The 26,908-nt window shown below is 38.1% G+C and overlaps 2 protein-coding genes across 3 annotated transcripts in view; both read right to left on the reverse strand.

Moving 5' to 3' along the window:
- LOC128364545 (phospholipid-transporting ATPase ID-like) overlaps nt 1-21,157 on the reverse strand; it is a 46,588-nt gene extending 25,431 nt beyond the window's left edge. Inside the window, exons 1-3 of one of the 2 annotated variants that reach the window (XM_053325093.1) lie at nt 21,058-21,157; nt 4,121-4,208; nt 3,286-3,344 (exon numbers count right to left, since the gene is read on the reverse strand). In XM_053325093.1, coding sequence (XP_053181068.1) covers nt 3,286-3,344; nt 4,121-4,163 — 102 coding nt within the window. In that variant the 5' untranslated portion in view covers nt 4,164-4,208; nt 21,058-21,157. Of the gene's footprint in view, nt 1-3,285; nt 3,345-4,120; nt 4,209-15,240; nt 15,342-21,057 lie in introns of those variants that run through there. The other variant, XM_053325094.1, reaches the window with a different exon arrangement.
- Nucleotides 21,158-24,051: 2,894 nt separating this feature from the next.
- On the reverse strand, nt 24,052-25,500 carry LOC128364847 (E3 ubiquitin-protein ligase TRIM35-like). Its single transcript, XM_053325469.1, has one exon. It carries the CDS (start codon nt 25,498-25,500, stop codon nt 24,052-24,054), a length of 1,449 nt encoding a protein of 482 aa, XP_053181444.1.
- Between the last annotated feature and the right edge of the window lie 1,408 nt (nt 25,501-26,908).

Below are 26,908 nucleotides of genomic sequence, written 5' to 3' on the forward strand. Positions count from 1 at the left end.
AAAATGGATAAAAAGCAGACATTTGATGCAGGTTCCACAAAAAAAGAATGTGTGCAAGATATTCATACGTTTATTTTCACATTTTAACCCCTTTTAATTTTGACTAAACCACATGGACACAAAAAAACGTCATTGGCCCATAAACATTGATATGACCATGTGCTTTCAATTAAATATAATTGTTTTCATATGCAGTTTAACTAATGATATAAAAATTGGAAAATATAGTTTACTTTCACTCATTTTTGCTCAGGACAGTCAGGATGATCTGTTAAGTATTAATATTTTTGCACAGTCTAGACACAAAGTTATTTTTGAGAGACATTACTTCTCTTCCTCCTCTGATGCATTTTACTGAGCATTACCAACCAACCACAACTGTTATGCAAGTGTGTGAAATCCCAGACACATTGCATATCGGTTTTTCACTTGATAGACACCCAACACACATGACAGCACATCCTGAAAATATTTATGATCAACCAACACTAACACTTCCTAAAAATTTATTGCTTTCTGTATGTAGTAAATGCTGTAAATTAGTTGTCTTGCAGTAATTCTTACTTTCATGGAGGTTTATAGAATGCTTTATAGAAATATCAATTCAATGTTACAGTCATTTTTGGAGGCTGTACTCTGTGGTGCTGTTGGGAAGGTTGTTTCTAATAATGTATTTTTTTGTATGGATGACATTGTTATTCTAAAAAGAGTGGATTGTTTGACGTAAAAAAGAGGTCAAAAACTCTGTCTGGATGTATCTACCTAGTCTAAAATGTTAATCAGAGGTTCTTTAAAGACCCAAACAGAACCAGAGAGCATCTTGGAGGTCCTGAGAAAATATCCTTAAAAAGAACTAATCATGTGGGTTCTGGGTTTGTGAATCCTCATGGGAACTCTTCTTTAAGTTGGTCTCTCAGTGGTTTTCTTGTGGCCACAATGTGAAGAATCCTCCAAAGTCCTCTGCAGATGTTTAATCTGGTGAGTGGATCCAGAATTTGGCCCTCCCAGGATAAATCAGCATCAATGCCGTTTTAATGCACAGGACTTAATGATGTGAAAAGATCCATGAGGCTTATAAGGGGGAAAAAACCTTTGTGGTGTCTGGATTTAGAGCAAAGTGGGACATCTGAACTAAACTGAACTTGTTTAGTATCTTTGCTCTGAAGTGGAAACCATCCAGCGGTTTATTTGTCGGTGTATGACGCTGGGGAATGCCTAACTATCCAAACAAGTTAAATTAAAACAGAATTATGCTTGACCTAACACGCCATTGGAAAGTGATGATGTTAGAGCCTTGGATTTTACTGCTCTAATTAAGGACACATGTAAAACCAGGAGGAAGATGTTTTAAAGGTAGGAACGGACTTTAATACCTGATTCATTGACCTCATCACAGATATATCAGTATCAGTGTTCATGCTGTCTGATATGTGCTAATAGGTAGGTTAGTAGGATACATTTTATGAATATTTAACCCTTCCAGTGAAGGTTACGGTTTCAATTACATTTATTCTTAAATTGTAAAATATCATGGCCTCCAGGACATATTTTTGTGTGTGTGGTACTGTGACGTCCCTCTCTCCCTTTTTCCTTGGGCTTCTTGGCTCAGGAGCCAGTGGGTGGGACTAGAGGACGTCAGGGAAACTACCAACACCTGTGTAGTTTAGGCCTCAGCCTATTTAGCTGGCTGCTTTGTAATTACTTGTTCTCTTCCTTCCAGGCCTCCACCAACCAGATGGGTTAGACTTTTGGTTTCGGTTTTGTTGGCACATATCGCACCACACATTTCACTCATCCACACATTTCATTCATGACTGATATAACTGATTAACATTGTTATTTAACTTAAGTTTGTAATAAATATTATTTTAGATACGTGTTGTCATGTGTGATTCCCATTTCTGTTATGGACTTTGGGCTGGTTCGTAACTGTACAGATGTGAAAAAACAGTGTGTGTATGTATATATTCTGTATATTCATCAGCTGATACATCGATATCAGTATTATTTTCCTCCCTAATATCAATATTGGCATCGGCCCCCAAAAATGCAGCATCAGTCGTGCTCTACTAGTGACTTCCTCTGTTTAGACATAAACACAGTCCTGTCCTGAACTCAAACTCATGACCTCGGACATGGGAGGCAGGCGTGCTACTAATGAAGCTAAAAGCTAAAAGGTTGTTAATGTCTGTCATCAGGACATCTTGTTCAACCACCGAGCAGCACTATGCTTGCTGGTTCCTGTAACACCATCATGAGTGAATGTTGATGCATTATTGTATGCTAATTAAATGTGTTTGTGCAGGATAGATGGGACAATAGATGTGTTCGGGGAAGGAGGTTGGCTCAGCTATAAAAAACAAAAGCCCGGCCAGTTACTTTCCTCTGGCGCCGGCGCTGCTCGTGTGAGGATTTTGCTGTGTGCCAGGTGGGTCTTATCAGGAGGCTGAAAGCTCTGGTCAGCTGGACTGTGCCGTCCATGTCCCTTTATCACTGGATCTCTTCACTAACAACACCGCCCACAGATTTAAGATTTTGTCCTGGCTGTAAATATTTAAATACACAATCAGCGGGGGAGGGGGGAAATGAGTGTTTATACCCGTTTTAAGTGTTTTTCCACTATAGTTTTATCTCCTTGAAGCCTTTAGGAAGATTATTTTATCTAAAAAATAAAATCAAACAGGGAAAAAAAGGAATGTTTTCTATCTTGTAGCACCATTATAAGATTTCCTATCTCCAATTTCAGCTTTCAGTTTTATTTTCCCTGTTCAAATTCTTTATATATTCTCATATATTCCTACATTTGCCTTTACGTATATTTATGCTTATGTGTATTATGTATCTAGTTATGTATTTATGGATGTGTGTATACATTTTTATATATTCTTTGAACATTGTATCACTATATTTATCAATGTATTTTGTCTTTCTGTTTAAAAAATGCTATTATTATTTTAAAATAAGTTAGCCATGAATCTGTCTTTTCTGCTCCCTAAAAACTTAATTGTTGTGAGTTTAACCCTCGACAGCAGGAACACAAGAGCTGAAACTGGAGAGACTCAGCGTAAACTCAGTTGACTTTGGCTGATGTCCAGTCTGCTGATAAGAGCCAGACACTCATGTAGCAAGACACGCCCATCCAGAGTGTTTTCTACATTAATGTCATTATACTGACTCGATGTCTGGGTACTAAACTGTTGTGTCTTATATACAGCTGGTTCTACATCCGCTTCACATCCTCGTCTCTATTTTAGTAGGCAATGACAAAAACATGTTTATACTTACAGCGTATCTAAAAGAAAGGTTGTACTCTCGGTCGTTAGCACGGAGTCGCCTCTCCGACTCTGATTAGAAAAAGACAAGGCCATGATTATTATGTTTGTATTAAGCTTTCTTCTCATTACAAGTTGTATCCAACACATTTCATAAAACATAAACATTTATTTATCTTATTATTTAACGTATCAGTGTATACTTTTAATATCAAAAATCTTCACACTGAGTTGGCCTCCAGTTCACAGTTTCCAAGAGGAAAGTTAAAGGAAACTTAATTGACCATCATAAACGGCCAATTCTCACTATTTGCACTTCTTGTGCTTGTATTAGGCATTGTAGAAAAAAGCTTCAATGCTGTCAAACCAAGTAATAAAACTGTGAAATAACCCTTTTTTCTCTTTGAGTACTACTAAATGTTTTCCCAATTACGTTCACAGTCAACTTTTTTCAAATGAAGCGCTACATTTTTACACTACACTGAAGTCCTAACCTTAATCAAGCTTTGCCAGTGCCTTAACATAACTATACAAAAGTGAAATAATGTTTAATATAATTGGTATTACACTGAAAGATCAGATATTGAAAGAAAAATCAATACTACAGTTGTCAATGAACAATAAACTTGTGTTCAGTATCAACATTTATTCATAGTCTTTAATAGAAAATGTAATTGTGAAATGCTCTTTTAAACTGTAAATTATCATTATTGTTGTGAAAAATAGCTTTGACTGGCAGGACTGACATTAAAAAAGGCTTTTAACCTTCATTCACATTTCACATTTCATAAAATTGCAGCAGTAGTTTCAGTATTTGAAAACTGATCTTCTTGCTGGTCAAAGCTTACCTCTCTCTTTCTTCCTGGCACAGTCCAGGCCAAAGAACGACATCTTCTCTTCCTCGTCTTCCCTCTGCTATCTATCCATCATCATAATCTGTGAAGAAAGAAAGAGAGAAAGCTTTTACCTCCTAACTGGATAAATGTTCAATCTGAGTCACCCAATATCTCCTATACCAGGAAATAAATGCCCACAGCTCTGACTGCTCATCACCTTTCTCCAGGAAACTGAGACTTTCGCTGTTTGAGTGGAGGAAGACTGCATGCCAGCCAGCTGCCATTAAACCATTTTCCGTAATGTACCCTATGAGGTAATCATTCCCCAGTCCTACAGCTTTTTAAACTTAGGTTTAAAAAGCTCTCTCTCAGTTCCCAGTATAGCTGCTTTTAAAATAAAGCTGATGGGGAAAAAGGTTTTAGACTGAAACAGGAAAACCTCAGTATGATTGGGACATTTCATTTTAAAAGGAACAATGTATGCATGTGCGGTGTTGGAGGAGGAATAAAAGGAGGAGTGCCCAGTAGCTGAATGGTCATTGCGTGTCCCTGATTCAATTCCAGCCACGAATCCTTGTTTCCGCCCCGTTTCCTGTCCTCCTCACTGTGTAATAAAGGCAAGAATTTCTTAAAAAACAAAAACATGAAGAAGAGAGGAGGAGGAGTGGAAAGCCTCTATCTTGTTTCACAGTCAAAGTTTTTACTCTGTTTGTATTGACTTTACGATCGCTCTTCAAAATGAGAGAGCGAGATAGTCCTGCCTTCACTTCCACTTTGGTTTTTTAAATGTTCCTTCTTACTCCAGGTTTGCATCAGCCTTCAGCCTCTTAATGTTTTTCCCATGTAGGGCAGAGTGACTCAGAGGGAGGTTCCACACTGAGGCCAGGCATCCACTCGTTAAGTTATCTACACATGCGGTCACCAAGGAACTCAAGAGAGAGTAAGAGCTCAGACCCATGAGCCACGTCTGGTCCTCTGTGGTCTGTCTCAGCTGAGTGACAGCGAGACCGAAAAGTGGCTGGTGGTATGTCGCAGCTGTTTTAGTGGCTTCTCTAAATCATCTCAGTCAGCTGTCAGACACTGATGAGCTTTTAGGCTAATTAAATAAGTTGTAGTTATAAATAAGGTCAAGCTTAGAGAACAGATTTGTTTAGATCAAAGCTGCAGAGATCTGGGAGGGTTAGCAAAAACTGCAAAAAGTGATGGAGTGAAGTTAACCTTCCTGTTGTCTTTCCGTCAACTGTGCTACTTTTATCCTCCCAGGTCAAAAATGACTGTTTGACCTTTTTAGCCAACCTCACTCCAACTAATTACCACAAGTTTAACACATATATTTTGGAAATGATGGTCAAAAGGCCTCATTTAACCCTTAGATTCTGTTCAGGGTCAAATCTGACCCAATTTCAGAGCTGTAAAAACACCATAAAACATGTCTTTCAGCTGGACTTTACCCAATGTGACCTCAAATATACAAAAATGGAAATAAAATGCATCTTTTTAAAAAAAATGTGTGTAGCTGATACACATTTTTATGTATGCAAACGTAGAAGTTAATGTGTGTTAATTAAAAAAAAGAAAAAAATCAGCATTCAAACATGTTGTTGTATTCATCATATTCTATAAAATGAACTCCTGGACCATAAATAGTGATTGTGAATGTCTTTTTTTCTACATGATTAATCAAAAAGAAGGATTATTCAAATTTATGGGGGAATTTATGAATGTGAATTATTGTAGAGATTAATTATGAACAGTATGTGAGGGTTGGTTACTTCCTGTTGCAGGTAAATGCCGACTGGGAGCACCTTGGCACTTTGCTGCTAGTCATAGTCATATAAAAGCTGCCACCTTAGTCCTCTCGAGTGTCTAATGTCTGTTTAATGGATGCATTAATATTAAAGTGACTCCTGATGATTATCATATTTGCAGTGGTGATGTTAGTTTGTCTGTTTCTTATTATTAAAACCACATTTCCCATAAACCCTGTTGCTTCCTGAATCATCTTGCTCCTGGATGACACTCCTCATTTCCTTTCTAGAGATGGATGAGTCCTTCAGTGAGTTTGAGATTTGTTTGAGAAAATGACTCAAGACCATATCATGCCAAAAACTCAACAATGGGGAAAAAATGCAACACCCCCCCCCCCCCCCCCCCACCCACCCCTCCGCCCCCAAAAAAACCCCACAAAATGTTTATAAACTAAGAGGGGGATAGAAGTTAATTAAGTGCAAATGTAGTCATGAGTGAAGGAAAAAAAAGTGTGTGTTGAGCTCAGTCCTCCAGCCCATGTCGAGGATACAGGAAACCGTGTTTTTTTTATAAGCTACCGCCCCTCGCTGCTGGTTGCCAAGGTGACGTCGGCGCTTGAGCTATAAATATCAGCCACATGCATTTGTTGAAGAATGCGTGTGTTTTAACAGGAATGCCAAAGCTGTGGAAAAACACACACACACCCGACATACCATGACACGTGGGGTAGACAGTGCGAGTGTTTTGTCTGCTTCATTGTTTGTGTGTGTGTGTGTGTGTGTGTGTGTGTGTGTGTGTGTGTGTGTGTGTGTGTGTGTGTGTGTGTGTGTGTGTGTGTGTGTGTGTGTGTGTGTGTGTGTGTGTGTGTGTGTGTGTGTGTGTATGTGTGTGTGGGAGTGAATCCTCATGTTGGTTTACATGTGCAAACAATATTAACCCAACTATAAAAAGACAGCAGTTGCACACACACACACACACACACACACACACACACACACACACACAGAGAGAGAGACACTCGTAAACTCCCACTATAAATCCACCCTGAAAACTTTTAACGCAAACAGTCCACCTATTCATTCACTCCTCAGCTCCACTAAATTAATCACCCAGTTTATTCCACAGCCAAACACTGTGTCATGTGACGCAATACCAAGGGGCGTCTCCAGGCTGGTTAAAGGGAAAAAAGTGACATTTAAACTCATCGTGAGGATTTAGCGAGGCTTTAACATTGTTGAATGTCAAGCGATATGCACTGATGAATGTTCGGGGAAGTGTTTTAGAGATGTTCGCTGTTGGTTTTAGAAGATACTCTGACTTTCCAGACTTTAACAACATACTGACACACCACACAGACCAGACCCGGATCAGAAAACTCGGTGATGGAAATGTCAGGGAGACTAACACAGAGACATTTCCCAGCAAACTCTGATTAAGATTTTATCCTTTTAAGACACAAAAAAACCGAACAATTGAACCTTTTATGAGGCATTGTCTGTTTACAGAGCCTGATACTGCATAACATCATGTTTTAGATCTACACTGATGCCAAAAACTACATTAACAAACAAATCATGGAGCCCACAACAAAATGATGAAAACTGTTACACATGTGGTTTGTTCCTCTCAGCTCATTAAACTACCAATTACAACTAATTTGAGATAATTAACAGAAGATTTGTGAATGCAGACTGCAGAGTTGGAAAAAACTACAAAAAGTACATTAAAACATCTCAAATACAGCAGTATAGTTTAGCTGTGATGAAATGTGATATGTAGTTAACCCTCATGTTGTCCTTGAGTCAAGGAAGGAAGGACGAAAGAAGGAAGGAAGGGAGGAAGAAGGAGGGAAAGAAGAAAGGGACGAAGGAAAGGAAGGATGGACGGACGGAGGAAATAAGGAAGGGAGGGAGGGAGGGAGAAAGGAAAAGAGGAAGGGAGGAGGGAAAGGAAGGAAAGGAAGGATGGAGGAAATAAGGAAGGGACGGAGGAAATAAGGAAGGGAGGAAGGTTGGGGGAGGAAAGAAGGAAGGAGAGAAGGAGGGAAGGAAGGAAGGAAGGAAGAGTCAAAACAGCTGGGGTCAATTTGACCCGGGAGGACGACACGAAGGTTAAATGAGTTTTTCAACATATAACAAGAGTCAGGTTCCATATAAACACTGAATCAGGTTTTGCTCTCTGTAATCATTCCTCCTGTTCATACTTGCTGTTAGAAGTTCCCCTTTAAATGCGCTTAGTGACGGGGGGACAAAATAATCCACAGTCCTTGTTTATCTGAAGATAATATGATACTTTCAGACATAAATACATGTTTGCACAGAAGGAGGACTGTGGATTCTTCCCCATTACTTTACACAGTAAGTACATCATGGTCATTTATGAACAAGAGGAATGATTACAGCAAGACAAATGTGTCAGTATTCAGTTTGTTACCTGACTAGGGCTGGGCGATATGGCCTAAAATCAATATCACAATATATTGAGCAGTTCACCTCGATAACGATAAATGGACGATAGATATAACATATGTTATATCTATCGCTCTGACTACGCTAAAAAAAAAGTTTGGCCACTAGATGGGGCTGTGGCAGCATAATTGCTCCACTCCAAGGTTAGATGTATTGCCCTGGCTGGTGTCTTTTTGCACAACTTACATTTTACATCTTTCTGAGCGGTATCTTCCCTTTTGAAACCAAAATGTTGCCACACGATTGAAGACGCGTTTTTCTTGGGAACAAGCTGCTGCTCTTCCTCCTCCTCCACCAGGTGTACCTCCGCCGCCGGCGCTGCAGCTGCCGCTTCGACGTTTGAACTGTCCTCCATCTATCTATCTATCTGTTTATTTTGCTATAAGTCATATGTCAAGTCGAAGAAGAACCAACCGTGTACCAAAACGCCGAGTGCGTAATGATATGGTTCAACTCTTTTACGCACCGGGCGCACGCTGGTTACGCTTGGAGTTTGTTTATGGACAGCTAAACCTGATAGCTTAGTGTCGTACACCGATGGAAACCTCAGACTATTGGCTAAAAGGTTATCAACTTCATTTCACCGAATATTTCCATTGGCTGGAACAGCTGTCAATCAAACCCACGTTGTCGTCGGTCACATGTCCTCATTGGCTTTGGAGACATGTACTGCCTAATCCTAAGCACCGATTGGCTTGTGTGTCGTGTCGAAGCAGGAGAGGCTCACGGTCGTAAACATCTAGTCACGTGTACTCTGAGATGGCCATGCAAGTCAGGAAATGACGTAAACGGACCGTATATGGTTTTTTATTTGTGTTATTACGTTAAGTGTTGGACTAAATACATGGACATATTGAGGAAAGTATTCCGGTTTTATGGAAACGGATTTCATATTTCACAAGAATGGATACTTGGCGAGCTGTACAGAAAGTCCTGAGTCATAAGATGATCGTTGTGGATAAAGGGAAGACTTTGAAGGTATGTAGGCATTATAGCTTTTGTCACTTAGCTCAGGGGCTAGCCGAGCTAATCGCTAATACTATTACGGCTGTGAGCAACCATATAAGTCGTGAGTGGTCTTGAATGAATCAGGGCAATCTAAGCTTTCCAGCAATGTACGGCATGAGTATATATGTTTAAGGGTTGCTGTTTAAAACATTCAGAATAACGTGTGGCTACCTCCTAACATCCGTCCCGTCCCGTCCCGTAGACGGAACAGCGTGCGTTAAGAGGTTAAAAACCGAATATACCGACATGGGCAAAATGACGTCGGTAATCGTCGTAAATTTCGGTATCGATACATTTTCGGTTTATCGCCCAGCCCAATACCTGACTAATATTTATTCCTTTAAAGATTTAAACCTTTAAATTTGCTATTTTGTCATGTAAGCCCTCCAAATGGGGGGCAAACCGCCATCCACGTGCTACTTGTGGTGTTAGAAGTGGTTGTTAAATAGGTTATAAAGTAAACAACAACGACCGTTTTAACCCACAGTGGAAAAAGGAAAGTTGGTGTGGGGGGGGGGGGGGGAGTTTAATCAGAACATGGTGTTATTTAAATTAAACCACATTTACCACTGAAAGACAAAGATGCTTTGACGATGTCCTACTTCTGCAGCTCTGCACACGCGTGCTCACACACAAAGGTTTCCTCTGAGTCATTTTACCATTTTAAAGTGGAGGCAACAAACACTGGAATTAATGTTTTTCCAGGCTAACAAAAGTGGGTAACACTATCCCAGTGTCACAGTCACCTGTGACTGGCTCCAGAGGTCAGAGGTCACACGGATGAATGGGTGTCTTGTCCGATTAGTGATCTCTGGTTTCTCAACTGAACACTGCGCTATTATCACAACTGAGCACTTGTTTGCAGTTGAAAGAAAGCACCTTTTCGTCTGAGTGCCTGTGTGTGTGTGTGTGTGTGTGTGTGTGTGTGTGTGTGTGTGTGTGTGTGTAGACATACTGTATCCCTCTGTATCAAAGTAGCTGAACAGCCTTTTAGTGTGTGTATGTAACAAAAAGGCTATTTTTCCTATTGCAACAACAGCTGATACTATGATTTAATAGCTGTGGGGTTATGGTTATTAAGTAATGTTAAGTAATTTAATATATTTTGATAGGAATAATTCTACCAACATTGTTTCTGAAATTCAATCAAAAAACCATAAAAAGGTACAATTACCAGTGGAAATCATGTTTTTGGTCTTATACAATGAATACCTGACAAATGAAGGTACTTCATCACAGTAATGATACAGCCTGTGAAACTCAATACTGCTATTATCAAAAATCATTTTCTTGTGACCCTTTAAAGGACTAGTTCAACATTTTGGGAAAATTCTTTGTGAGAGATGATTAATGTCATGTTAAAGCATTATAAGGTGCCTGGCTATATACATAAAGACTAGAGTGTTTGTTCATTTAGAAGAAGAAGAAGAAGCAGCACCTAACGCCCTCTGAAACCACAAAATATCATCCTTACATCTGTGTGTTCAGATTAAACAAACAAGATACAGCATGTTAAATAGTGAGTTAGAGGTGCAACTATTTATCAGGTCATCAGTTAATAGAAAATGAAAATTTTCAAACAAACAAAGTATGCCAAACGTTATCTGGTTCCAGCTTCTGAAATGTGAAAATTTGCTGTTTTTGTTTATCACACACACTGAATGTCTGATAAATCAAACTAATTATTACCAGCATTTTCTGACAGTTTATAGACAAAATGATTAATTGTGTATTAATCAATAAAGAGAATAATTGTCATTTGCAGCCTGAGGTGGAGATCTTAAAGTGTCCTGATTTGGCCGCTCATCAAGATCATCAGCAGCTACAGCAGACACATGGATGCAATCAAATTCAACTTTTACCCTCGGTTCCCGATTGGCGCAATTAACGCTAAAACCATAATCTACCATAATTCCTCTTTCTCAGAGTGAAACTTGAGTGTGACTCAGACTTTCCGGAAATGTTAATATCTCTGAAGTCTAATAAACATCTATAAATCTGCTTCAAGGTCATAGTTTTAAAAAAGTCATTTCTTATAACTCTTGCCTGAGGAACGTCACATTTCGAAAGTTTTCTTCAGTATCACAGTAATCAAGTGATCGCTGTCAATACACGTGAACACAGGAACCACTAACGGCTAATTCAACATATTTTTATGGTGCCAATCGTCCACAAAAATAAAAAAAGCAGGCTAAAAAACGTTTAAAAAATGGTGTCTACAGTGTCATACTTTTAAAACTATGTGTAAAAGGGGCAACATTTGTCATTTTTAATCACCATCAACAGCCCTGCTCTATCTGCTTTGAAACATGCAGCAGTTCAGCCCCACCTTAACCCCAAATACCCCAGTTTAAGTTCAACAGCCCTGAGAAACTTGATCCACATCCAAACTACTCCTCTTATCAAAAAAACACACCAGTACAATGACGTTGAAACACCTTCCACCACCAGAGAGGAAAGGAGAGCCCCGCTATACTCACAGTGTAAAATGTACACAGTGTGGGTGTTGTATATATAAGATGAATAGAGCCACAACTACGGTGTAAAAGATTAAAAAACCTAGTTGCATAATAGTTTCCTTAAATCAGCCGACGCACTACAGTAAAAGATTAGAGGACAGCTGTTCGTTTTCCCCTCAGCTTTTTCCTCTCTCTCTCTATGTGTGTGTTTTGTCTAACAGCAAACAGATAAATTAAGACTATTTTCAACAAGTAGAAAAGAAAGGTGTGCAGAGGTGAAAGAGATATGAGGGGGAAAAAGGATTGAAGGGGAATAACTTGCTATATGTTGTTACAGCAGAAAGAGCTTTAAGTAAATTTGAAGAGCTTCTCAGGCTACGACAATGAGAGGAAACAGTATTATTAGTAAGAACACCACATTATTTAATAACTCAAAATAATACCTGCTATATGACCACACTATGTAATACATTTCCCAGTATAACTTACTATATATCGAGGTGGTTATTACAAAATACAGGAGTGATAAACGTAATAATATGGTGGATTATCATTGAACCAATATTAACCTTCATGACATATTCACACACTCTATGAAGCTTTAACAAACAGAAACCTTTACAGTTAATCTATGAGGAGCTTTTAAGTGTTTCTTAACTTTTGCTCAGCATTTCAAAACCCACCAGCCAAAGTTTCCTGTTGTATCTCTATCAACAGGTACTTGTGCTATCAGGCTACAAGCTAATTATAGCTCCCATGTAGGCACTGTAGTCTTCAGAGACTCTGAGCAAGAAAAGATAATACCGGAATAAGAAAGTAAAGCTTTGAAATAATAATTAACTAATGACTTGATTGAAATATTAAATACATCTGAAACTATTTTCAAGTAAAAAATGGCAATAAACATGTGATGTCTTCAGCTTCTCAAATGACAGAATTAGCCACTTTTCCTTGTCTTAGTTTATATTAAGTGGACCATCTTGAGATTTTAGAAATAATGAGGCACATCATGTTCAAAACATTTCCCACAAAGTGTGACATGTTTATTTTTCTTTTGAGTTTTTTTTGTGAATTCCTTCGAAAAAGGATGTGAATCACACAGCACATCCTGTATTGTTAAGGAATACTTCAGATCATTGGTCAACGAATCACACACGGTCAGCGAATACCACTGTACAATAGAAAGCAGAGGGAAAAAAAAACATTGCACAGTATTGTGTAATATGCCTGATGATCAAGCTGGATCAAAGCTTTCTCTATCTAAAGTTGGTAATTTAGTGGTATACTTGATTGTGTGTTTATGTTGTTTGAATATATCTGCTTCCAGATTTCAATCCAGTAATGTTTTCATGGTATCTGTACTCAACAAAGGCAGGAAAGGACCACTGATAAACAAGTTCTCACTAATTGCTCTTAACAGCAACTTCTGTGGAAAACCGGACTTACGCCTCATTTTAAAAAGAAAGGCTGCGAGTTAACTAATGTTTTTAGATTCAAAATTCAATGTTTGAGATTCGATACAAAGTCACAAAGGAAAGGCAGAAAGAACTGATGTGAAGTCCTGTCCATGTGAGCTTGAAAGTGTTTCTACTCAGATATTCAAAACATTTAAAACATCATTAGTTACATTACATTAAATAAAGCTCTTTTAAAACTGCTTTATGTTATGAAAAAGTATTTAACAGTGATGCATTTAAGAAAAATCAGTCAATAGTCAATCATGAAAAGGGTTTTGTAGGAAACCGTGTATTGTCCTTAATGTGGGGTATAGAAAGGAGTTTAGTTTTGGTTTCAGTTCTCAAACCCCTCGGAAACATGTGGAAAAAGGAAAGGGATCTTTACTGAGCTAGACTTCACAGGCCATGTTCATACCTGATATTACAATCTGCTTTGGGTGATCCAATCAGAAGTGCACAGCTATGAGTAAAGATGTGAATGCATCTGAGATACATTGAGATACGATCAGACCACATTTGGAGGTGTGAGCCGCATTTTGAGACATTCTTTTAGCAGTGTGTACATGAATGTGTCCTGAGTCACGCTGACGGACTGCCTACTCAACCGATGTTCTTTGCATACGAGGAAGAACGTTGAATGGTTATTATTTAGTTTTTTATCTAAACTTTGCTTAAGTTTGTTATCTTTCTCTGCCTATAAGTTTTATTTTGTTATTCTAACATGTTCAAATAGATAAACTAAACGATACTAAGAACGTACTCAATCATGCACCAAATGCATCAATATTAAAGTTGGGGGAGGTTGAAGTTAGCAGTATAGCAGTGAGCCTAACCTAGAGGTGTCCAAACTAGTCCATAAAGGTTTATAATGTGACTGCAGGTTTTCATTCCAACAAAGCAGAAGCACACCGGCAAGACTCATTTAATCAGCTGCTCTAAGTCTTCAGACAGCTGATTGGTGAAATCATGTGTGCTCTTAATTGGTTGGAACAAAAACCAACAGGCAAACGTCCCTTCATGGATTAGTTTAGACATTCCTGGCCTAACCTGACCAGGTTATGTGGACTGACATTGAAGGTGGACCAGCTATACTGTGAATCTCAGCCGCTCCTAACAAGAGAAATATCTGGCTGCTGAGTCTGAGCGCTGAGTTTTGCTCTTCTCTGCATCACATTTGATCTTTGCAAACAAATGATGTATGTGTTAATCTGCATGTAGACCACTGAGGAAGTGAGATCTGATCACAAGTGGTCAATAGAGACACATTCAAATGCCTCGTATGAAATGATGTATTAGAGTGGAATGCCCAAGACAAAAGGTGTGAACATGTGCGTAGACATAGTCACACAGTCATTGCAAATATTAGCATCCTGTGGTTGCTGCTAAATCCAAAAATTGGTTTCACATAAATGACGTGCAGTTATGCAGCAAAACCAGTCGCTCTGTGTTTATGCACTGCAGTTTTTCATTAGTGTACAATACCTAAAACCATGATTGTCATCATTTTTGTAATAATTAAAGCTTTTATGAATTTTAAAGGCCAATAAGTGATACTTTTAACCAGCTAATAGGTCAATATATCGGGGTTATCTCTATGTTCCCACAGCTCTATGTAATTTTTCTAAGCTATTCTTTTTTCATCTATGAAAATGCTTGAAAGACAGGTGAAATTCTTTATTTTATTATTAAACTGAGGGAACATAAGGCTGTGGGAACATAAACACACTCCCAATGTGTCTGCTGGTATCACTTAATTAATATTAGTGACTCAATAACTCAATAAAACTCGGTTGCATACCGTCGGTGCAGAATTAACAGACCAGAAACAATTCTTTGGAAAGGTAAACATTCATAAAACCCAACTTTCATTATTACACTAATAAAAGAAAGTTGTATCTAGGTCAGAAATAGGAATGAGTGAAACATTCACTTTAACAAGAGCTCTGGGTTTCACCTGCCCACAGTTCAACCACAGCTTAGCTGAAACTCACGCTCTTTGTGTCTGGGCTCTGGGTCTTGGGTTTGTGGTGGAGGTCTGTACAGTTGCAGCTCAGAAACTCAATGTTGAACCAGCGTTTGATGCTTTTCATGCTTCAAGCAAAGAGACAAAGACGAGACACAAGGTTGCACCTAGAACTGTCAAGTTGTCAATGGACGAGTGTCAACATCGTATGTATAAACTTATCAGTATTAAAAACTGTAGAGTACCAAAATGTGCCAGCGAATGTCAATAAATCATCAGTTTTGGACAATTTTGTTGTTCAGCTGCTTGTCTTTAAGCCACATTTAATATTTGAGATGTTTGGCTTCTTTTGTTAATGGAAATAATTAGAGAGAATATATTTGTTTTTTTGGTATTGGAAAAAGGTTTCACTTTGGTATCGATATGAAAACACAGGCAGCGTATTGACAATAAGAGATCTCTGCCAGGTGTCTCTCTTACAGGCAAGATGACAGCGAAGGTAACAAACTTTTTAAATCTTGTATCGTGCCTAATTTTAGTGAATCATAACATATTGGGTATGGATTTAAGCTGGATTTAAGCTCTCGTTCAAAGTAAAATCAAAGTTTTCTTTCTTTTGTGTATTTTTGGGGCTTTTTTTGCCTTTTAATGTACAGGTTAGTAGAGAGAGACAGGAAATGGGAGGCAGAGAGGGGGGCAATGACATGCACAATAGGACCGCTCGGTGCAGGATTCAAACCGGGGTTGCCTGCAGTGAGGACTGTAGCCTCAACACATGGGGCGGGTGCTCTACCCACTTAGCTAAACAAATCAATCAAACAATCAAAGTTTTCTATGCATGACAAATTTTTGAGCCACAAAAAGGCGAAAATGTCGCCTCCAACAGACTAGGAGAGAGGAGTCAGATGGTCATTGGTATTATAAATAAATATGTTTTTCAAAAATTGTGAATCACCGCAACAACGAGAGGTCACTGAGCAGACAGTAATGACAGTCATAAATATGCATGAAAAATATTAGACTGATGGGTCCTTTGATATGTGAGATTGGCTGCGGACAAACACACACAATCATATGCATAATGATAGGCACAGAAAAACACTAGTTTGTACTCAGATAGTTAGCTCACCGTATTTGATCACAAATAGGATGTCGTCATCTGCAAAGCTAATGCAGGATAGATGAGGATAAATAAGAAATTCAAATTAAATCAAAGTTTATATTTTTCCAAACCATGAATGATTTAGATAATTAAATAATAAGTGTTAGAAACAACTGTGAGTTCACTAACTTTAACTAATGAATTTGTTTTATGCATTTGTTTTCCTGGGATGGGAGGTGAGGGTCTCTTCTGTATGGAAACGTATTGCTGCCACACCAGAAAAAGAAAAAAGCTTCAGTATCACATTATAGCGTAAAACTTATCTCATTATTATAACATGAAACTTATAGTTGGTCTCAGTCCACTGCTGGTGTGTGGAGAGGGGCACACATCATGTCCTCTAGCCTATCTGATGTGATTAGTTTCTTTCAGCTATTAGAAGTGAGGCTCTATATGTGGTTAAAACATGCTGCAGCCATTTCATCCCACCATGAAGGCTACGGAGGGAGATTTATTTGTGTGTGTGCACCCTAAAAGGAGTCAGAAGACCACAAACTGTGCGCTCTTTAATGTGTGTTAGTGCTTGTGGACTGTGGTGACTCCTCCTACGTCAGATCAATGAATGAATGACCCTACCATAAGAGGGTCAGAGTCATTCATCCTTCTGCATACAGCTGGATGAATGAGTCAGACCTTCTGTATACAGCCCCATCTTTCTCAGTGTAAGCATATTTATCACAGTATCGTCCACTGTGATCAGTAGCAGCAGAATCTCATCATGTCTCAAATACAACTTAATCAAATTGTGTAAATGAGGCACGCTGTTTCCTCATTCAGATATGAGTTTCAAAGCATCAGTAACTTGGTAAGTTTCACGTTATAATGAGTTACTGATGCTTTTTTTCTTTTTCTGGTGTGGCAGCAATACACTTCTGTATTTCTGTTCTCTTACTGTTCCACTTTTTTCTGTGTCACTGAACTACAGAGATCATATCTGGTTCAGCTTGGTGGCTTTTCCGCTCATTTACAGCCTCTGCTAAGAACCTTGACCACAGGAGGAGATACACATACAATACACACAGACTTTTTATTGTACATGGCTGCCACATTCCTGCAATTAGTCTGTATTCAGATTCGGATGGGAATGACACAAAATCAAGAAATGAACTCTAAATTTCACCCCTGAAAAGCCAAATTTCATTCCTCATTAAAAGGAAGCAAAACCAGTCATGCAGCTATAGTGAATTTGATTACTGCTTCTTCACTTCCCTCAGCATCTGATTTCCTGACGATATGACTGTATAATTAACTTACATTTAACTTGCAAATAAGTTAGGTTAGATAAGCACACAATAAACACACTGATTTTGTTGTTGTTTGTGAGGTCAGTGTAGTTTACCAATCAATGATATGTCAGCAGTTCAACTGTAGGTGAATGAGGAAGTTTAATGGGTGAACTTGTGATCACAGGGCTTCTTGTTTCTCACAAACTCTTGTAGTATGATGTATGACAAAAATAAATTCCACCCTCACCAGAATACAAGCATCTAAAAAACAATGAATACATATTGCGGTCATATTTAAACCATTCATATAATGAACATTATGCAAAATGTGGTCAATCAGCATCTTCTGTGCAAAATCATCTAAAAAACCAGACATAATATTGTTTAAATTGTACTCATTTTCACAGTAAACAGATGATTTATTATAGTAAAGTTATAATATACATATTGTATAGTATGTGTAGGTTATTATGCAGTGGTTTTACTGGCCTGGCCCACTTGAAATCAAATTGGGCTGTATGTGACCCTTGAACTAAAACAAGTTTGACCCCCCTGATTTAATGAACATTGCATAACTCCACTGCAAACTCACCACTGGTGGAAAAAAATGAAAGTCAAGAAAGTAGAGAAAGGAGAGAAATGAAAGTCAAGAAAGTTAGAAACTGAACTGATTTGTGACTCTGATGCTTGTTTGAATAGTGATGCAGATGCAGGCCTATCGCACTGATACATTTAGCGTTGACCTGTTAAGACCTCTCCCCGATGACAGACATCAACATCATCAAAGCAAGAATGGGAATGTGAGATCAGTTTTGACACAAGGACACAAACAGTAACAATGCTTTGGGCAAGAACCCCAAGTGCTGCATGAAAAGGCCCGGACAATCAAGTTCTGAATTATTCACCTGACCTCTCAGGCCACAAAGCCACTCCTCCTCTCATCTTACCCGATAAAACTCTGACATTTTGATTGACCTTCTAAGCTCAATAATCTCCTCCATGCACCATAATGACTCTGGCAGACCCAAGGTCATATCGATATCCAACAACAACCTTCAAGCTGTGACACAAACTATTCTCTTTTGAAAATCGTGACCCACCTTTCAAATTAATTTCGCCAAAGTTATTGAGTGAGATCGAATGACCTGACGTGACCTTTTCAGAGCTCTTGTCACTGTCGATGAGGCTGAGGTTTAGTCACATGCAAAGTGTCTAATTCATGCCTATTGTGCATGTGTGATAACCGTTTTGCTCTCTAAAAAGAAAGAAAGGATCTCACCATATATGTACAGTCAACTTTTTTTGAAGTTTTTACATTTTCAGTTTTTAATCCTTTAACGGGCGAATGACTATATTTGGTAGCTTTCCTTAAACATCCAAAATAGACTCCCCATGCCTTGTAGAAACATGTGGATTTTTTTATATAGAGACTTTTTGGAAAATGATTCAGCCTACATCGACGAGGAACCATATATGGTAACTTCATTGACCTTGATTTGCAACATAAAAAATGAAAAATAAAGGGTTAAGATTGTTTTAAAAAACGAGATGATTCTGCTTTATATTTATTACTGAGGTCGTATTAAGTGGTGGAGTACTGGGGTGTATTATATTGACTGGTGTTCCTAATATTTTGCCCCTCTCTTGTATGTTAATGGTGTGGACAAAATATTAGGAACACCATTCAATATAATGCACCCTGCTGCTCCTCCACCACCCACTACGACCTCAATAATAAACATAAAGTAGAATTATCACCTTCCTGACAATGTCAACAAAAACTGAACATGTACAAGCGTCTTTAAGATATAATATATGGCAGAGCTGTTGTATTGGATTGAATAAGATTGCACAGGTTTATCTAATCAAGCGACCAGTGAGTGTATATCCCAACATGTGACAACCAACCCTGAAGAGAATATGACACAAATCCTCAAGTGCAATTTTCTTTTGCAACCAGCATAGCTAACAACCACGTTGTAAAGTAGAAAAACCCTGTCCAAACTATCAGTCTCCATACTTTTTAAAGACAATGATTGTTCTATTATAAACTCATTGTGTAAAAGCCTTGAAGATAAACACCAAAGAGCAAAATATTTACATTTTCACATGAAAAACACTAAATGTCTCATCTCAATGTCAAGTGGTTTACTCCAGAAATGACGTTGGAAGTAACATCTCACCCATATTCAGAAAAGTTCAGTATCAAGAACAGCAGCCCTTCAGTGACTGATCTAGTGAATGTGACAACCAGCCCCGTCCTCCCCTACTGAACAGAGACTTATCAGCTCCACTACTGCAGGATATGAATGAGTACTCAGTACTTTCCTGTACAGTGATGACGTAATTTCTCATCACCACTAAACCACAGGGTTTACTGACATTTGCATGATCATAGTTTTCATAACCATCATCTTCATTATTACCCCCCTCCAAATCTACCATCATCTTTATATATAAACACACTGAAGACAATAGGCTTAAGCACGAATACATGAATAGGGTGGATTAGGGTAAGGTGAGACATTGACTAACTTGGCTCCAGTGCATTTTTAAAGCTAACTAGTATATGCAAACTGTGTAAATTATATTGTTTAACATTAAACATGTAAACATACAGGCTAGTAGTTTTTTTTTAACCTGTCTGATGCATAAAGCAAACAAAAACATTATTTTGACAACTGAACTGAACTGCAGTGAACAACAACAAAAACAATACTCAGAATAATAATAATACAACTTTCTCCTTTAAAAGGAATCTTTCAGGGGTTTCCCCAGCAGAAAATGATCAATAATTCATATTCACTATGACTTCGTCTTTAAGTGACACAATTACAGGCTGTGACACAATTACAGGCTGTGTCACTGTTTTGGTGATGGGTTTCATACACTCTCTGTAATAAAACATCTAGAAGCAACTCCTGTCTTATCAAATGGGGGTCTGTGGTCTAATTTGTGTCAGTTTAAGGGTCCAAATGTAGAGAACCACTATCCTTGAGTTCAGGTTAGGAACACATTGTCTGTAGGAAGTTTTGGACTTGAGTTTCCGCGCTCATCAACTCAGTTAAACCAGCAGAGAGAAAAAGCCAAATATACGATGTAATTCCGTTTAAAGGAGAACAAATGAAAGTACAGCTGAGTATTTCCCTTTCCAACTCTTCTCTCTTCTCCTCCTTTCACTTACTCTTTCACTCTTTCCGTTACTTTCTTGGTTTATGACTCCCCGGAGAGCAGCAGAGACGAGAAAAAGACAAGAGGTGGAGAGAGAAGTTTAGCTCGACCGATTACTACAACTTCCTGTTCGTCTGCTCTTCTCTTTCTCTTCCATCTCTTCCCTTTTCTCCCCCAAAAAATAGCCTATTGGTCTTGCCCCTCACCCTGTCAACCCCTGTTTCCCCCCACCTTCACCTTTCACTCTCCACTCCCCCATCCCCTACAGGTCAGTGTGCAGTCTTACCTTGCGTCCTGGAGAGGTGCGCTGCGTCCCGGGAATAATCAGACAAAATCTCCAAACTGTTAAAAGAAACGAGGGCTAATGTTTTCCTCCTGGCTTCCCACTACTCGCTTCCCCTCCCCTTCTTCGTGATCTCCCCTCCTCTATTTCCTCCACTCCTCCCTCTCCCTCTCTCTCTCTCTCTCTCTCTCTCTCTCTCTCTCTCCATTGAATCTCCGGGGGCGCGGTGTTTGCTCCGTTTTTTTTCTCCAAACCTCGGTTCAGTTAAATTTTCAACTCTTAACAAGAACAAAACAAAACAAAAACAGGGAAACAGATGTAGGAGAGAGGTTTTCAGCTCTGATAGCAGACAGATCACGTGATGTTCAGCGGTAATTAAGAAGTTTGGGTCGATTATGAGCCCAAAGTTAATGAATTTATGGAAGAAAGAGGCAACAGGCAATAGAAGGAAGCAATGGAAGAAGTACTATTACAGTACTAGTATACTATTTCTATTATTGGCTGTTGTAGACTATTTGTCTTGATTTTGTCTGTTTCTTTTGTCTATTAATCTCTTTTAAACTAGTTTTAGTCCATCTTTCATCAACTTAATATCTTTTATTTTCATTTAACTTTTCTTTCGTCTGTTTAAAATGTATTTTAACCTAGTTTTAACTCTAACTTTTAATAAACATGTTCTCATATTCTCTCTTATTTTACTAATTTATCTAATTATTTTATTTTTATTTTTATTTTATTTTAAAATATCTAAAAAAAAATATCATTCTTATTTTGCAAACATTGCTCTTATTTTTTTGTCTTTTAAATTTGATCTTTTGTTTTTATTCCTTTTTTTATGTTGTCACTTGTTCTGTCTTATTATCAGCTTGTCAATCAACTAACTGTAACGCACTTTGAACTACACTAGTCTGTATCACAGGTCCTATATGAAGTTTGACTGATATTAAAAGTAGAAATCCTTCATTCAAAATCTTCAGTAAAAGTACAGAAGCATTATTAGTTGACATCCCTGTTCTAAAATATAAATTCTTTAACAAACTTCATTAACCGTAATTGCCTCATCTTTCTCTATTTTTTTATTTTCAAGTTCCTTTTTATGCTCCTGTTATGCTCTTATAGCTTTCTGTTTAGTTTAGTTTTGTTATTTCCTTGTTAGGATTTTGCAGAATCTCTCTGCTCAATAAAAGAGGAATCAATTCCCTGGAGACCCAAAGGAGGAAATCTCAGTTACTGGCACACCTGTAGTTCCACTCACAGTTAAAGCTCATCCAATACCACAACCCTGTAATAAAGGTCTTTATGTTTAGATTGAGTCGAAACTGGTTTAAAATGTGTTGATTATGGTCACTGTAACTTATGTGTTAAGTGGTTGGATCGTTAAAGGCATTCATGGTCACTTTGCTGTCTGGATAATCTTATGAATAATCAAAAGTGTCTTTATATTAAGCTTGTGATTAAACTTAAATGTTAAATTGTTGATACAGTTTACATTCATTAACATAAATCTGTGCAATGAGATAATGTATCAGTATTTATTTATTTGTTCCATCCTACTAAAACATGACTACAAGAGATTAAAAATGTGGATGAAATGTAGCTGCAGTTTGAGCAGGTCTGCTGGAACAGACGCTCCTGCAGCGCCTCCTGGTGGAGAGGAGGGGAGTCTGGCTGCAGACCTCCTGTGTGCCACAAGCTCCTCTCTCAGACCAAGACCACAGCAAAAAAATGCATGCTGCTGTATATGAATATTAAATAACTCACCAACACAGTGACTTTAGTATCCTGTGAATTCTTTAAGTGTATTTATATTATGATGTAAAGTGATTGACTCTGTTAATGTAACAACTCACATTGATTCAGTGATTATAGGAGCATATATTGATTAACCTGTCAATAGTGATATTTATTGATTGATTCATAAACACATATTGTCTTTAGATCATTGATTTAACAAACATTGCTTAAATCTTGAAGCCTCTCTTCATCTCTCACAGACACAATCACACTGTTCTTTAATTCATCATGTCTGACTCATAATTTCTCTTTACATACAGACAGACTGTGATCAGGTGAATTAAATGTGAAAAGCTGCTCATTGATCCCACTGTTTATGGTTGTATTTACAAACTTTAAAGACTCTAGCTTTTACATCAATTAATACATAATACAACTATCAAAAGAACCTTTATATTGATTTAGCATATATAGAGAAATTTGCTTTGTGAATGTGAAATTGAATTAAAGAGCTAACATTAGGCACTGTTGGCTTTATAAATGACCTGACTAGATTATATTCAGTAGTTACAGTAATGACGTCTCAGCTCTGTTCAACAATGTGTCAACATCTGCTGTCAATTCCTGTTTATAGAGGTGAACGCTGCTCTATAGCTCTGTCACCAGCAGATGGCGCCAACATGTCACTCAGAGTCAAATATTTTACTCTAAACTCAAGGAAACAAATTAAACTCCATTCAACTGCTGTTTTTTTTTTTCTTTTATTTTAATTAAACAACCGATTCGCAAAATAATTAACTTAACAAAAGACCCAGATATGTACATTTTATAAAATAGAGTTGATTCAAGAAAACAGTTTTTAAACTCAATTGTACTGGTGTTTGTTTCTTTTATGCTGATCATCATCTGAACATTGCAGTTTATCAATCCATGTATACACCACCAAAATGACACACACTTTGAAAGAGCATTATTTTCTAAGGTATCTATATTATATTGTTATCTGAATAAAAACAAGATACTACTAACCAGGTTTAAAAGTTACAATATATAAAAAACTGTTTTGTTCAATCTTAGATGATGTAATACAGTCTTAGTGATTTCTGGATCAAACTTTATTTAACTTGATAATGATCTAAATAGATACTGAAAAATCAAAATATATAAGTAATAGTTTTGATTGTCTTTTAAAAGTGACTTTAATTGAAAACAATTATTGAGGCTCACGTGTCTGTTTTGTATTTGAAAATCATTCAGTGATACTCAACATGTAATCAAATCTGGATATGACAGAGAAACCTCAGTTTGACAGATTTTGATATCAGTGGTTTTAGCGTCACCAGCTGATCCAATACCAAAATAAGGGAAGAGTTTCTCAGTGAAAGTGTCTTTGTAAGTGTAGATGTGAGTCTCATCTTCAGGGTCGTAGAAGGACACCTCCCCCCTGTCATAGTCCAGCTGGACTCTGATCCTCTGGAGACTCTTCTTCACTGTGACAGTCTTACCAAGACTATTAGTGTATTTTCTCTCGAGATATGTTAAACGCCAGATGCCAGATTCTGATGAGAGGGAACACTTCTCCTTCCTGTCAACTGACTCTTTAGCCAAACCCAAAAACCAGACAGGATAGTCTCCCACCTCCACCTCCCAACTGTGTTTCCCTGAGCTGAAGCTCTCAGAGCCCAGAACAATGGTATACCCAGTGAATCTCTCTGGATTATCAGGGAGCTGCTGGTCTGTGTCTCCTTTTCTCACACTGGTCAGATCACCAGAAAGATAAATCCATCCACTGGCAGTGTTTGGGTCCAGAATGACAGGACTGAAGTGGACCTTCTCCTTCATCTTCTCCCAGACTCTGAAGGACAGGTTGCCCAGGTGTTTGGCCTCATCTATCAGCGCTCCTGAGACCAGCTGTGGATCTGACAGTGAGCACTGGGCTCTGGCTCTGGTCTGAGTGAGTTTATAGCTGCTGAGGAATGACGCGTTGTGTTTCTGCAGGTCTTCTTCAACAGCAGAGATACTGTCTGACAGAGAGGAGATCTGCTCCTGAATCCTCTTCATCTCTGTGCCCATAGTCTTCCCCTTCTGCTTCACTTCCTCCCTCAGAGCTGCCAGTCTGGACTCCTCTTCCTCTTTCAGGAACTGGTGGAGCTTGTTGAACTCTGCTCTGATCTGCTTCTCTGTGGACAACAGCTGCTTCTTGGAGTGTTGAAACATTTCATTGTATGTTTTCTCCACTTGTTTGTATTTGTCTCTCTTGTCCTGTAGAGGCTTTAAGTCAGATTTCAGCTGGTCCTTCAGGTCACTGACTGCTTGTTCTACAGGAACCACATTGTGATCTTTTTGGTGAGGAAAATCACAGGAAGGACACACAGCTCTCTGTTCATCTTTACAGAACAATTTAGGCTCTTCTTGATGTTTGCTACACACCACCTCCACCTTCTTTTCTCCTTTTTCTGTCTCAGATGATCCAGCTGTCTGTCTCCCAGCAAATGAGTCAGCTAGTTCCTTCAGTGAACAATCCACATGTAGATGATCCTTTGAGGATTTCCTTTTACAAATTGGACAGTTTTTGTTTTTAGCCTGTTCCCAGAATTTTTGCAGACAGCTTGAACAAAATTTATGGCTGCAGCTCAGAGACACAGGATCTCTGAAAGTCTCTGAACACACATGGCAGCTCAGGAAACGTTCAAAAACAGCTCTCTCAGCCATTTTCTGTGTTGTCTAAATGATCTTTCAATAGACAGACTCACCAAGTTACTGTCCCTTTACTCGATCACTTCAAATCCTTCAAATGTGTGTTTTCCAGCAGAGATCTCACAACCTCTAATGGCGTCTCAGCTCTGAACAACAATGTCAAAGTTTACTTTCAGTTTTAACTCTCACAGTAAATTATTAACATCAGGAAATGATGTAATGTAGCTTTGTCACCAGCAGATGGTGTCGTCGGGACGTTGTTCAGAGGTAATCTGTTTTCCTTCATTCATTACAGTAACATTTTCTTATACAGGCATCTGTAGGTGAAACAAAATAAACTGCTCATGTCTTAACATTTTTATTTATTTTGTTTTTATTTCTACAGCTCAGATTTCTACAGCTCAAATCCTCAACAACATGAAACAAGAAGATGTTGGTGCTTTCGTCTTCCATGTGAGGAGTGAATATATCAAAAGACTGGCAGACACTAAACAAGATTTTTTTAATTTTATGTAGCCTAACTGTAACAGGAAACATGCTCCGATAACACAACAGTATGATTGTGTTGTTTCATCCACTTTCATTAACTTTATGGTCCAAATAATAATTAAACCGTCATTTGAATTTTATTATCTTGTGCAAAATGTTTAATATTAAAGTTTGCAAAGTTTAATTTTTCACATTTCTTGCTCCCACTTGTTCTCCTTTATTTAATTTTCATTCATTCAGTCACTCATAATCTTCATTGTTTGCAACATGCTTACTGGATTTTGGGTTCAGCGATCTAATGACAGTCTCATTGCTGAAGTTCAACCTCCTCCAATTCAGTGTTTATGTAGGCTATGTATGTATATGTTATACTGTTCTCCCTGTGTGTTGTGTGCTTTTGTGTACGTTAACACAGTTCAACAGTCAGCCAAACTCAGGTACACTTGAGCCAGGATCGGAGCGTCTTGCTCCCTTTATTTCCTTAGATATAGTAATACCACGAGTGAAACTGCAAATGAAAAACAATACAAAACCTTAGCGACACGCTGTAAAGAAAACTAATAAACAATAATAATATTTCAAGAATAGCTGAAAAACGACACGGCACAAAAGAGCCGTTTACCCTAACAGATACATTGTTGCTAAGTAACGCTCACTTTACACTTTCTTTCTATGACTTTACATCAGTTCACAAATTACTTTTGACTTAAGTTAACAAACATCACACATTACAACCTATCATCACATATTATACATCAGACACTTCAAATCAACAAACTTACAGCCATTGCCTTCGTGAGCATGACAAATACGACTCAGATTGACCAGCCGTCCTTCTTAACTGCTGGTTGCTACGTTACTGTTACGTTAAAAACCGTTACGTAGCCTTCAAAATAAAACTCCAGAGTGTATGTCTTATGCAGAATTTCTTACC

The sequence above is a fragment of the Scomber japonicus genome, chromosome 9, assembly GCF_027409825.1.
Source record: "Scomber japonicus isolate fScoJap1 chromosome 9, fScoJap1.pri, whole genome shotgun sequence".
Classification (NCBI taxonomy): domain Eukaryota; kingdom Metazoa; phylum Chordata; class Actinopteri; order Scombriformes; family Scombridae; genus Scomber; species Scomber japonicus.